General features: G+C 44.1%; 1 protein-coding gene across 17 annotated transcripts in view; it reads left to right on the forward strand.

Moving 5' to 3' along the window:
• Positions 1-13,588, forward strand: part of KANK1 (KN motif and ankyrin repeat domains 1) — a 215,813-nt gene that overhangs the window by 177,557 nt on the left and 24,668 nt on the right. For 8 of the 17 annotated variants that reach the window (XM_069576426.1, XM_069576425.1, XM_069576427.1 and 5 more), the window contains one exon: positions 8,537-11,209. In XM_069576426.1, the coding sequence (XP_069432527.1) occupies positions 8,537-11,209 (2,673 nt within the window). Of the gene's footprint in view, positions 1-6,123; positions 6,507-8,536; positions 11,210-13,588 lie in introns of those variants that run through there. The other 9 variants (XM_069576436.1, XM_069576442.1, XM_069576437.1 and 6 more) reach the window with 4 other exon arrangements.

The raw sequence follows: 13,588 nt of genomic DNA on the forward strand, positions 1-13,588 counted from the left end.
TCATATACACTGTTTTCTCCTCCTAGAATTTCTCCCATCTTGGTCTCCCTGCCAAATATCCCCCAACCCCCACAAACACACACACACTTAGCCCAGTGGACCCCTCAAATACAGCACCCTGGCAGAACACTCTCTATTCCCAGCCCAGGTGGGGGTTCCTGCTCTGTCCTCACATACCTCCTGGATTTTAGTCTCACAGCACTTATCACAGTTGTTACTTTTTTGTGCATCCTGTTTCCTAGAGTTCACAAGTTCTATCTAGGTAGGCTCTCTGTCCCTGTTGATTTACTCCTAGCAGTGTTTGCTGCATGGTAGGTTCTTAATAAATACTTACTGAGTGAAAGAATAAACCCATCTTTCAGCCTGACAGTTGCAGCCTCCCTAGGTCAACATTCCATCTCTGGGGTGTGGGGACAGGTAGACCTGGAATGTGGGACGAGGATGAAAAGGAGCAGTGACGGGAGACAGTGGAATGTGTGTGGGGACAGGTTACCAATGCAGAGATAAGAACAGCTGTGAGAGGAGATCTGAAGATTTAGGGGAAGAAGCCACAAGCGGTAATGAAGAGTTCCAGATATAAGAAACAACAGCACATTATAACTTAGTCATATAAACAAACCAAGCCTGTAAAACTGAGTTATGTTGAGCTGTTATTTCCCATGAACTTCTGGCAGCCACTTTTGCTTTCCTTCATGTTGTCATTTTATTTGAACAAAGCATATTTGGGTAGCCGTTTAAAGCAGCTGCAACCCAAAAAGAAGTCTAGGTGAAATCAAGTAGGTAATATAAACTTCACAGAACAGGAATTCAGGCTTTATAGAACCAGCCCTGACTTCTAATAGGTGCTTATCATTTGAATGAATGATTGGATGGATAAGGGAAAAAAGCAGATAGAAAAACAATTCTTTGGTAATTGGAAGAGCAAAAGAAAAATCTCATTTGCCATACACTCTTGGAAAGAAACAGAAGGAACCCTTACATTGTTATGCTTTTCATTGTGTATTCTCTAACAGATAGGGTTTCCGGTAGATTTTGGTGTGAGAAGCTCCTTGGGTCTCAGTCTTAATTCGAACAGTGTCATCAGAACTTTCCTGTTAAACCTGTCTAGAAGGACCTGTTCCACATCACTGTCTTCTCCGTCCCCTGCTCCGTGCCGGGGAGAGTTGATTTGCTAACTCAATTACTTTCATACTCTGAGTAATTAACTCCATGAGAACTTCTCTCTCATCAAGTTCATCTCAGAGTTGATCCTACTGCTTTTCTTCCCTGCCTCTCAGCCTCAGCTGATGTTGAATCTTTTTGACTGCTTTAAACAGCAGGATGCTTGCACTCTGCTGCTTTTAAGTATGGGAATCTGTGTTTAATTATGTGCTTCTTGGGGACTGACTCAGCTCTTTAAGCAAAAATCTTCATGCTTCATGTGAGAGGGGACAATACAGTAATAGGAATTAGCAGAGTTCTTCAGTTTCAATAGTCAGGTAGAATATCTGCCGAAGAAAAACATAAAAGAGTGTTGGCACATGGGTGCAATTATTTCTCATGGCACCACTAGTCAGTAATTGGGCCTAGAGTATGCAGTGGTGAAACCAGGACAAAGAAGTCTTTGTATCCTAATTAATAGATAGAGTAATAATATCAAAGTTTTGCCCATTTAAAAGTCCACCAGGACATATTATTTCATAAACCTCCAGTGCTTTTTATTCAGAGTGAAGAATGGCTCACTGTGGTAGGGTGTATAGAAAAGTATTTACTGGTTTCTGGCTCAAAATTGGCATTTTTATTATCCTGTCACTTAAGCATGATGCTGTGGTCCTGCTGAAAAATGGAAGACTTGAAGAACACAGCTTATATAGTCAGATTTTCAGTTGCTATATGTGAATGTTTTGCTCACTGTCTTTAGTACAGGCACTGTCAGCCTCAACACCACAGTCTGCCCTCAGTATCCTCAGATTGATTCCAGGACCCTCAGCAACAGCAAAACCACTGGTGCTCCAGTCCCTTATATAAAATGACATAGCACAGTCGACAGTCTCTATCTATAGGTTTCGTATCCACAAATTCAGAGGGCTGTACTGACCTTTTGGACCAGATAATTCTTTGTAGAGGAAGGTAGGACTGTCCTGAGCGTCGTAGGATGTTAGCAGCATCCTGGCCTCTACCCACTAGATGCCAGCAGCACCCCTTCTTCTAGTTGTGACAACCAAAATTATCTCTAGAGTTTGCCAAATATCTCCGGGGGGAGGGGTGCAAAATCACCCCCGGTTAAGAAACACCACTAGCAGGTTAGTACTCCCAGACTAGTTTCTGACCTTCTAGTCTTCTACCTCCTGGCCACTGCGTTACTTTTTATGTCTTCCCAAACCAAATATTATTTGGACATTAAGTTTAGCTTCTTTGAAAAGTTGAAACCATATAACACTTCATGAATCTAAACAATGACTTTTGAAATAGCCATATCTCCATTTCACTTTGTTAATGCAGAAAAATTGCAAGGAACATTTCGAATTGTTCTTGAGTCTGTGCACTAGCTCTGTCACAGAGCACTAGTTTTATAGCTGGTGAATATATAAATAAAGAGTAGAATTACCATCAGTTTGTTGTTCTCAGCTTTTCTCTGAATACTTGGGGATCTGGTCTGGACTTAGGAAGCTGTCTCCAGTTGGCGCTGTCACATTTGGTGTTCGGTTTCCCCAGTTTGCAAACTGTACAAACTGGGTTCGGGGATAGAAGATGGAAGAGGGACTCTGACTTTTGGTGTCTAGGAAGGAGGTCAACCCTGAAAAGCCACATAGAGCACTATTATAAGCCCATCCACTTAGGCTGACACACAAATGTACATTTTGGTGGTTCTGCCTCTTCGCTTTGCTTCTGCCTTGCCTTTTATTTCTTTTTCCACACACTCCCCTGAGCACCCTCCCCCTGGCCCCCACACTGGACTGTGAGCATTGTGAGAATGGGGGCCCTGTCTCCTTTGTTCATTCTGTGTCCCCCAGCTCCTACAATAGTACTTAGAAGATAGTAATAAGAGGAAAGGGCAGGAAAGGGGGAGGGAGAGAGAGAGGTGTTACTAAAATTGTCTTTTGAGAATCAGAGAAGGAAATGCCAACCCACTCCAGTGTTCTTGCCTGGAGAATCCCAGGGACGGGGGAGCCTGGTGGGCTGCTGTCTATGGTCGCACAGAGTCGGACACGACTGAAGTGACTTAGCAGCAGCAGCAGCATTAACTATACACATAAGGTAAACATATATGTGTCATTTTTTTTATTTGGTCCTCACATCACATTTGGGTACTATCACATTTTAACTGGTCCCCTGGAATTTAATCTCTTTCCCTACCTCAGTCTAATCCACACACAGCTGTGAAGACACTCCTTGTTGATCGTTTCAGTCCCTAGCACATGGCCTGGTATGCAATCTCTCAGTGATGAGATTCCCCTGCTCCAGGACCCGGTGCAGTATCCCCTTCTGTACTAGGTCACCCCCCTCTCTTCTAGCCTCCTCTTTCCTTGTACTACTAGGCTCTTCCCTGGCTCATCAGCCCCGCTTTCTATTTTACTCTGTCATCACTTACCTTGTCTTCAGAACTCATCTCCTGGTTAACTCCAGTATTGATCATTTTTTCATATATCATCAGATTGTTCTTATTGATAATATACTTTTGTAACTGACCTAACTTAGTGTTATGTTTCAGGTGTTTGGCATTTATCTCACATCTAGACTGTACCTCCTTTTATTTCTTATAAATCCTTCCTCCTACTTTTTCCACTGAATAGGACCATTTTCTGCACCTAATTAAGCTTTCAATAAATGCTATATAATGAAGGTAGAGGTGGTGCCAGGAACAGTCTCTACCTCTGGATTTCCAGACATTCAGAAAATTCTTGTAAACACCAGGGACACCCCTCTGATTCCAGACTGTTTAACTGGAGGCTGTTACTTTCCGGATTCCAGTTGCAGATAACAGCCAGTGGTTTCTGGCTTCATATAAGCTCTGTTAGTCCAAAAGGGCTTTTTAGGCAGTTAGCAGTCTCCTTAATAACCTATTTAGAGACTTTTTTTTCACGTTGTTTTTACACTTCCTTAATTATTCTTGAATTTATCAATTTTTTTGTGATGAAAATGTTCTAATGTAAGATCTCGCCAGTTTATTATTAAACATTTTTCTTTTCAAGATCTGGTCCTAATTTTCTTTTTTTTTTTCTTTTTGTGAGGGGGAGAGGACAACACTGGTCAAAGAGTACTATATCCATTAGAGTTCAGTTTAGCTCTCAGTAACAGGAACTCCAAGCAAACAATAGCTAAACAAAATTAAATATAAATTCACATAAATGTGTAGAGGGAGGTAAGTTTTCCAGGAGTAGTATAGTGCTCTGATCCACAAAACTCTTATAGACACAGGTTCCTTCAAGCACCTTATTCCTCCATCCCTCAGTGTGATCTCAAGTCCAGAATAGCAGCTACTGTTCCAGTCATTACATCTGCATTCCAGACAGCAGGACAGAAGAAGAAACAAAGAGAAATACATCTTCCTTTTTAGATACTAGTTCTTGTCAAAGAACTAGTCCTGTGTCTCGTAAGGAAGGCGTCTGGGGATTGTAGCATGACATATCTGCTTATGGACATACTAACAGCGAAAGAAGCTGGGGAAATACTGTGTTTATATTTCCCCAATTAAACAGAGGGAGTCCAGTTCATGTGGAAGGGTGAGGTAGCACATACTGAGGAACATTTAGTTATCTTTGCTATGACTGCCCCATACATTCCTCTGCCATATGAGCTATCCTGGAGTTTATTTGAAGACATTCCAATGTATTATTTCAATATTCGAAACAGTGACTTGTAATCATATTTTTAAAAGATGAATACCTATACACTGTAAAAAAATTTTTAAACCATGAAAAAAACATTAAAATCATCCATGATTCCAGAACCTAAAGATAAATACTGAAACAGCATCATATAAGAAATGTCCTTAACACTAATATAGAACAAGCAACTTCAGACTACAGAGTATTTAAATGTTTTTCAGAGATCTTAGTTATACTGTATATTCAGTTATTACTTCAATAAACATTATAAAACATCTTTATTCATAGCATCTTGTTAATTCATGTGTGGTTGGAAGGGAGAGAAAGGAAGGAGCTTTTAAAAATTAAATTTGTTGCTCTCAGTCCAGTACAGAGAGACAAGACAAACACATGAAAAAGTTGGGAAATCAGGGCACTGTAAGTGACCTGTTTGTGTCAATGTATGTAAAGGTAGATTGGAAAGCAGAAAATAAAAGAATCATGACACTAGGTATCTTTACTTAAGAATAGAATAATTTGTACTGTGAAGAATTGTTTGGAAAAATGACACCTTGAGAAATACATCTTCCTTTTTAGTTGCTAGAGAATGAAATTTGGATTACAAGTCCTCAGGATAATCTGAATCAAACACTGTTAGGAAATAATCAAGCTCAACACGGTTAAATTCTAACCTCCCTTGGTTCCCAGATTTAGAAGTCCAAAGTTCATCTGGGGATAATTCAGCGTGACCTGTACCTTTCCTGAACTTCAGAAATAATTAAAGATAAGTCGGTTGAATTTCTCTGGAAAATGTGACGTTTTGTTTTCTAAACCTTGACGCTAATGCATTTTAAAAGTTTTGAAGAGTAATAAACTAAAATTAACCTTTCCTAAGGAAAACACTCAAGTGGGAAAATTAGCTATGTTAAGACATACACAGAAAAACAAGAGCTATACCAAAATACTAAAAATTGCCACTAGGTGGTGAGATATGAGTGACTTTTTCTTTAAATGATTTGTGGATAACATTTTTTAAAATTCCTTTTCCTGTTTTTTAAAATTGAAGTATTGTTGCTTTACAATATTATACTAGTTACTGTACTTATATATGTGTGTACAGCATAGTTTTTTTGTTTTGTTTTGTTTTTTAAGCGAGGTGGTTTTTAAAAAGTTTTCAAAAGAAACGTTCAGTCGTGGCAAAGGCTCAGTGGAGATCACTGTTGAAGGATAACTGGTGTGCAGAGCCGGGCGCTGGGAACCCGTGCGCGCGGGGGCGGTGCTGAGACTCCGCCGTGAACAGTGGGGCCCTTTGTGCCCCGACTTGTTCAGGTGGCCCAGAGCCGAGGCCGCTAGTTGCCACAGCAGAACACACACTCTTTCACGAGGAAGGGACCGGTGCGACAGAGACAGAGTCTCTCTGTGGAGATGTTTAAACTGCCGGCTTTATTTTGACTCTTGGCAGAACTGGCCAGAGGAGCACAGGTTCTCGAAAGCTCCGGGCTTCCTGCTTGCATTGCGAACGCGGGACAGAGCCGCTCAGTGTGCGGGGGTGGGGTCGCCGGGCCGCCGAGAGCTCATTGGTGCGGCCCCGGCCTATGGCGTGTGAGCCCGGCCCGCCGCCGAGTCTCCCGGTGTCCACCCTCCTTCTCTGAAGGGTGGAGGGCCTGGGCCCGCGAGCTGGAGAGCGGCAGGCCAGCCGGCGAGCGCAGCGGGCGCCCGGTAGGTGTGCGAGCGGCGGGCGGGGGTGCGGCAGGGGCTCCCCCCGGGGCTCAGCCCCAGGCCGCGGCTGGGCGGCAGCAGGGAGCTCTGGCCTCAAGTGTCTGGGCCAGCCCAGTTTAGAATCTACCTGTCCCAAGCCTGCAGTTTTTCTTTGCTTATGGAGTTTCAAACAGCACTGGAAACAGGTCTGGCTGCATACTTTGAGTGAGCATGTTGTCCTTGTAGAGTTAAAAAGGAAAGAAAGAAGACACGTTCTCTAAGCTGGAGCACAAGTTTTCCGGCCCCGCGCTCCTTGTCAGCGTACCCTTCCTTAGGTCAGAAAATGTTTGCTGCTGAGCACCTCTTTCCAACCGAATTCTTATCCACGTGCCTTAGAATTGAAATCTTATTCAGAAATTTTAACAGCTAGAACAAGTTAATGGCGTTTTAAATGACGATACGAAGGGTACTTTTTATTCCTGTCTCTGGAAGTTTTCTTTTTTGTACTTTTCTTTCCAACATTTTAGAGGAAAGCGGGCAGAAGTAGGCAAAAGGTTTGTTCAGAGCGTTTTCACACTGTGGGGTATCACATTCGGCACTGCTGAGTGTGGGAAGCACATACCAGCAATCCAAATTGCTGCAAGTACCTGGGCCTTGACAGCAGGTAGGTGGGCTTTTATGCCCAGGATAGGAGTAGCCATAGGGCTTCCCTCCTGGCTCAGAAGGTAAAGAAGCTGCCTGTGATGCAGGGGATCAGGCTTGGATCCCTGGGTCAGGAAGATCCCCTGGAGAAGGGAGTAGCTACCCACTCCAGTATTCTGGCCTGGAGAATTCCATGGACAAAGGAGCTTGGTGGGCTACAGTCCATGGGGTCACAAACAGTCGGACAACACTGAGCAACTAACACTAGAGGTAGGGGTACTGATGGCTTGCATTTTAAGTCACTACTTCGGGATCCTTCCCATAACACTCAGATGCAGATGTTGTTATCATGACTCTAGGAAAACACATTGCTTAATCGTACAATGTAAACAAAAACAACTTTGGTTTTCAGTTTGAAATGCATAGCTCAGGTCAGCAGCAAGATCTATGCCTTGAAAGTTTCATATTTCCTTTTCTAACCATTTGGTTTAGCCAGAAGTGGCGTTTATCGAATGCCATATGATCCAGTGTTTGGAGTATAAGTTTGCCCTTATTTCAGTCTCCCTTTGCATCTATTTGGATCCATCACAAATACAAAACAAGGTATTCTTGAAATAGTGGATGTTTTGTCCAGAAGAAGTCAAAGAGCGAAAAAAACCAAAAAACAAAAAACTTCTCCTCCTCTGTTGGGATAGAGTTTGTTTTGTTTTTAAATAGGAAACCACAAAATAGAGTTGAAGTCTATCCACAAACTGTTCTTGCCCCCTTGCTGCTGGAGTTAGTCACTCAGTGTCCCATGTGCCCCAGCGTTCTCTGCAAGGAAGGTGTCTAGGCAAATTGTGATCTTGTAGGGGTGGTCAGGCACTGCGGTACCTCAGCCACCGTTTAGAAAGACTGTAGTTTCCAAAAGAGCAGTAGGTGGGTAAATTCATGTCCAGGCTTCCTGGCTCTCCACTGATGTGTTCTGTTATTTTAAGACTTCTCACTTTCTCTCCTCAGAGTACACTTTATAAAATAGCCGTCTTAGTGACTGCTATACTTCAAGGGACTGTAGACAGAAAATGAAATTATCTACTTGAAAATGCTTTCAAGTCTTCAATGATTCTTTAAAAAACTCAAGTACTTGGTAAGGACTTACTATGTGCCTGGCTCTTAAAAATAATTTTCTCATTACATTCTTTTAACAGCCTTATGATTTAAATACTTGTATTTCCATTTTTACTCAGGTGAACTGAAGTTCTGAGAGGTTTGTTAACACCCATTTGTTAAGTTGTAGATTCAGGATTAGAACATAGATTTGTAAACTCTTAAATCATATTTGCTTACCGTGCTACAACATACACAAATGCTAGTTTTTATCATTGTGTGTGTTAATGACATTATAATAGTCTCCCCTCTCTTTCTCTTAGGAAAAGCAGATGATATTCTGAATGGAGAACAAGACAGGGAACAAAAAGATCCTTATTTTGTGGAGACCCCCTATGGTTACCAACTAGACTTAGATTTCCTCAAATACGTGGATGACATACAGAAAGGAAACACCATCAAGAAAGTGAACATCCAGAAGAAGCGGAAGCCATCTGGGCCATGCCCAGACTCCAGGGCTGCACCTGGCCAGCACGGCGTGTGGACTTCCACTGAATCCCTCTCATCCTCCAACAGTGATGACAACAGGCAGTGCCCCAGATTCCTCCTAGCCCGAAGCCAAGTTACATCAACCCCAATCTCAAAGCCACCTGCCCCTCTGGAGACCTCTCCCGCTTTTCTTACCATCCCAGAAAGCCGACAGCTGCCACCACCATCACCACAACTCCCAAAGCACAACCTTCATGTCACCAAGACACTGATGGAGACCCGGAGAAGACTCGAGCAGGAGAGAGTCACCATGCAGGTGGCACCTGGTGAGTTCCGAAGGCCCAGGCTGGCCAGTTTTGGAGGCATGGGCTCCACCAGCTCCCTTTCCTCCTTTCTGGGTTCTGGAAACCACAATCCCACCATGCCCCAACTTCAGAATGGATACCAAGGCAATGGGGATTATGGTGGCTATGCCCCACCTGCTGCCACCACCTCCTCCATGGGGAGCTCCATCCGTCACAGCCCCCTGAGCTCAGGGATCTCTACTCCAGTAACCAATGTGAGCCCCATGCACTTGCAGCACATCCGTGAGCAGATGGCCATTGCCCTGAAGCGCCTGAAGGAGCTAGAAGAGCAGGTGCGAACCATCCCTGTGCTCCAGGTAAAGATCTCTGTCCTGCAAGAGGAGAAAAGACAGCTGGCTTCACAGCTGAAAAACCAAAGAGCGGCATCCCAGAACGATGTCTGTGGTGTGAGAAAGCGGTCCTACAGTGCTGGGAATGCATCCCAGCTGGAACAGCTGTCCAGGACCCGGAGGAGTGGTGGGGAATTATACATTGACTATGAGGAGGAAGAAATGGAGAGCGTGGAGCAGAGCACCCAGAGGATAAAGGAATTCCGGCAGCTCACAGCAGACATGCAGGCCCTGGAGCAGAAGATCCAGGACAGCAGCTATGAGGCCTCCTCAGAGCTCAGGGAGAATGGGGAGTGTCAGCCTCAAGAGTTCCGGTCTGTGGCTGTGGGCGCCGATGAGGACATGAACGACATTGTCGTGTACCGCAGGGGCGCCAGACCCTGTAAGGATGCTGCTGTAGGCGTGGTCACTGAGACGAGGAATTCTGGGGTCAGTGTGACAGAAGCCATGCTTGGAGTGACTACTGAAGCTGACAAGGAAATTGAGCTGCAGCAGCAGACCATAGAAGCCTTGAAGGATAAGATCTATCGCCTGGAAGTACAGCTTAAAGAAACCACCCATGACCGGGAGATGACTAAACTCAAGCAAGAGCTGCAAGCTGCTGGCTCGAGGAAGAAAGTTGATAAAGCCGTGATGGCCCAGCCGCTTGTTTTCAGCAAGATGGTGGAGGTGGTGGTACCCACCAGAGACCAAATGGCTGGCAGTCATGTGGATGTGGTTGACACATGTGTGGGGACATGCATGCAGACAAGTAGTGTAGGCATCTCCTGCCAGCCCGATCATGAGAATAAAGAGGTGGGGCCTGAGCTGCCCATGAATTGGTGGATTGTTAAGGAAAGGGTGGAAATGCATGACAGATGTATTGGCCGGTCGGTGGAAATGTGTGACAAGAGCGTAGGTATGGACATCAGTGTCTGTGAAACAGGCAGCAACACGGAGGAGTCCGTGAGTGACCTGGCACTCCTCAGAACCAACTTGAATCTCAAAGAGGTGCGCTCCATCGGCTGTGGAGATTGCTCTGTTGATGTGACCGTCTGCTCTCCAAAGGAGTGCACCTCCCGAAGCGTGAACACAGAGGCTGTCAGCCAGGTGGACGCTGCCATCATGGCAGTGCCTCGGGCTGTGAGCCAGCACACCAGCACAGTTCTAGAACAGGTGAGCCGGTTCACCAACACTGAGGTGGCCACTCTCACAGAATCCTGTACCAACACTTCCCTTAGCACTGTGGACAAGCAGACCAGCACCCACACTGTGGAGATGCGGACAGTAGCCGTGGGAGAAGGCCGGGTCAAGGACGTCAGCTCCACCAAGATGCGGTCCATCGGAGTGGGGACGGTGCTCTCTGGCAACGCTGGGTTTGACAGGCCATCAGCTGTGAAGACCAAAGAGTCAGGCGTGGGGCAGATCAGTATTAACGACAACTATCTGGTTGGCCTCAAAATGAGGACCATAGCATGTGGTCCTCCCCAGTTGACGGTGGGGCCGACAGGCAGCCGGAGGAGTGTAGGTGTTGGGGACGAGCCTGTAGGAGAGTTCATGGAGAGCCCCCAGCCCCAGGCACCGTCTGGAATGGAGACAGGCTTGGATCACTACATCGAGCGTGTCCAGAAGCTGCTGGCGGAACAGCAGGCGCTGCTGGCTGAGAACTACAGTGAACTGGCAGAAGCTTTTGGGGAACCTCACTCACAGATTGGCTCCCTCAACTCCCAGCTCATCAGCACCTTATCATCAATCAACTCTGTCATGAAGTCTGCAAGCCTTGAAGAGCTCAGGCACCCTGACTTCCTGAAAACCAGCTTGGGTAAGGTCACAGGTAGGTGGCACTTCTGAAGGACCTAGGAGTGAGGGAGGGTGGGGACAGTGGAAATCGAGGAGGGATTTTTTTTTTTTTTAACTGCTGGAGCCAATTTTTTGAACCATGGAGAAAACTTTAAAGTGGTAATAGGTAGAATGAAAACCAAGAATCGAAACCCATAAACAGCTCTGCTGATTCTCATTATCTGGTAGTTTCATTCCCCTGGCTGAGGACTAAGACTAGAAGAAGAATAGCAAAGTAGTATTGCCTGGCTTAGGGGCTGTCTTCTGAGGCTGCTAGTTTGATAGATGTCTTTTAGTTATTTACTTGCTGATTTTACACAGGGCAGCCTGAAAAAAAAGTCTTGCACTGTTTTCAACCACAATTACCTGTATACGATCAATAAAAAAAATACTGGTATGAAGTGTTTTTAACTAAAACTTTTAGGGGAGAGAGACTCTATCAATTCATGCAAATTCATTAATTCAGCAAATAATGATTAAATTCCTGCTCTAAGTATAGATGTGGGGTCCTGTTCTCTTAGTGCTTACATTATTCCAGTTGGGACACAGGCAATAAAAATATATTTAAATATGTTGGGAAGTGATACATGTTATGAAGAAAAGAACTCCATTTAGAGAAACAGTGAGCGATGGTGGAGAGGTAGGGACTGCTGGAGATAGAATGGTCCAGGAAGGCCTCTCTGACAGGGAGCCAGAACTCTGAGAGAAGGGAGGCCTTTCCAACACTGTTTCTTTTGTTAGAGGATTACATTTTTTGTCTTTCTCATATTTTCCCTTGTTCATTGGGATTCCTGTTCACCCTTGCTTTTCTTTAAATTTAAGTTTATAATGAAGAAATTACCCTGGAAGATTCAGTGGCGTATGCTGTGTCCCTGTGAGCCGCACTAAAATGAGCTCTCTGGTCAGTTGCATGTGGGTCTCATTGTGCATGTTATCATCCTACCACTGAGTTCCATTCCTGGCTCTTCACCTCTCCTGAACCAGTGTGACTTAGGGAAGGAAAGTCATCCTTCTTTATACTTCATTGTGAAACGGTCATTCGAAGGGCATCCATCCCATAAGATTGTCAGTGTGTTCATCACTGGCTTGCAGTGAGCACAGGGACCTTTGTTGTCCTTGGGGTGGTGCTGCTAGCGTGCCAGTCTGGTTTCTTTTGTTGACATGCTAAACAGTAGTGTGAGGTTTGCAGAGTTACTAAAACACACTCTCTGCTCTAGCCAAGTGCTACACACAAAATGAATTAAAATGCTTTAAATGATTGGTATGGTGTGCATTAAATTTAATTTTATGTGAAAACATGCAGCAGAGATTTAAATATAAGTTAACAAAAATTGCAAATTCTTTGTTTCCTTCTAGAGCCAAAAAGGCAATGGTTAACATAGACTGAAATAGATTATTTTTTTTTCACGGTTTTTTCAAAATAGATTATTTTTGTATCTTCTGAGGTTTCACCTGAAAACCTGAATTAATGTTCGTTTTTTAGTAACTGTGCTGTGAAACAGATAGCTTATTGTGGAAGGAAAAATGAACATGACAGTGACAGCTGATGTATAGCGGATTTTTGCCTTTTGGAGTCAAGAGTCTAATGAATATATAGGGAGTCATTTTAGCTAGAGCAAAGGGATTAAAATGATGTGTGAACTAAAGCAAGGTCTTAAGTAACTAATAATATGTCTGTTTCCACTACTTTTTAAAAATCATGATGTCAGATGTGGAAGTCAAAAATGAGACTCTTAAACCTCCAGACACAGATGGCACAGCGCATCATCCATTCTGAGAGCGTTTTCCTGCCAGGCTTCCTCCCTCCTCCCCAAACCAGGGTTTCTATTTCACATTCTTGCCAGAAATATTCAGCTGTATTGTTGGTGTAATCCGCCCAATACCCAGAGCATCAAGACTCGGGTGGAGGTTTTGTCTGGCTGTGTTGCAGTGTTTTTTGGTCTATTTCCAGTCACCCTGACATTCCAGACATCACTGTTTAGATCTGACCCTGCACATGAACACCTACTTAATCAGCTAAAATGCAGGAAACCTACAACATTCATGAACAAAACATAAATATTTTTTATAGCACTTATTTGATCATAGTGGCAGCTCCCTCTTGGAGCATGCAAGAACAACTTTAAAGTATTTCTGTAATTCCCATCACATTTGTATTTTGCTTTAAAGTTCTAATGAAGGAATTTGGTTGGGAACTTAACCTAGAGAAGTAAAATTTTATTATCTAGTGTGTGTTGTATGGGGTGAAAAGGAAAACGGCTTGATGTAGTAGAGATCTCAACATCTACAGGCTGTGAAGAGTGAAAGTGTGTCAAATATACTCCAGCTTATTGTGCACCCTGAACACTAGAGAATATTGCTCATGTACAATCTA

This window comes from Ovis canadensis, chromosome 2, assembly GCF_042477335.2.
Source record: "Ovis canadensis isolate MfBH-ARS-UI-01 breed Bighorn chromosome 2, ARS-UI_OviCan_v2, whole genome shotgun sequence".
In the NCBI taxonomy this organism is placed as follows: Eukaryota; Metazoa; Chordata; class Mammalia; order Artiodactyla; family Bovidae; genus Ovis; species Ovis canadensis.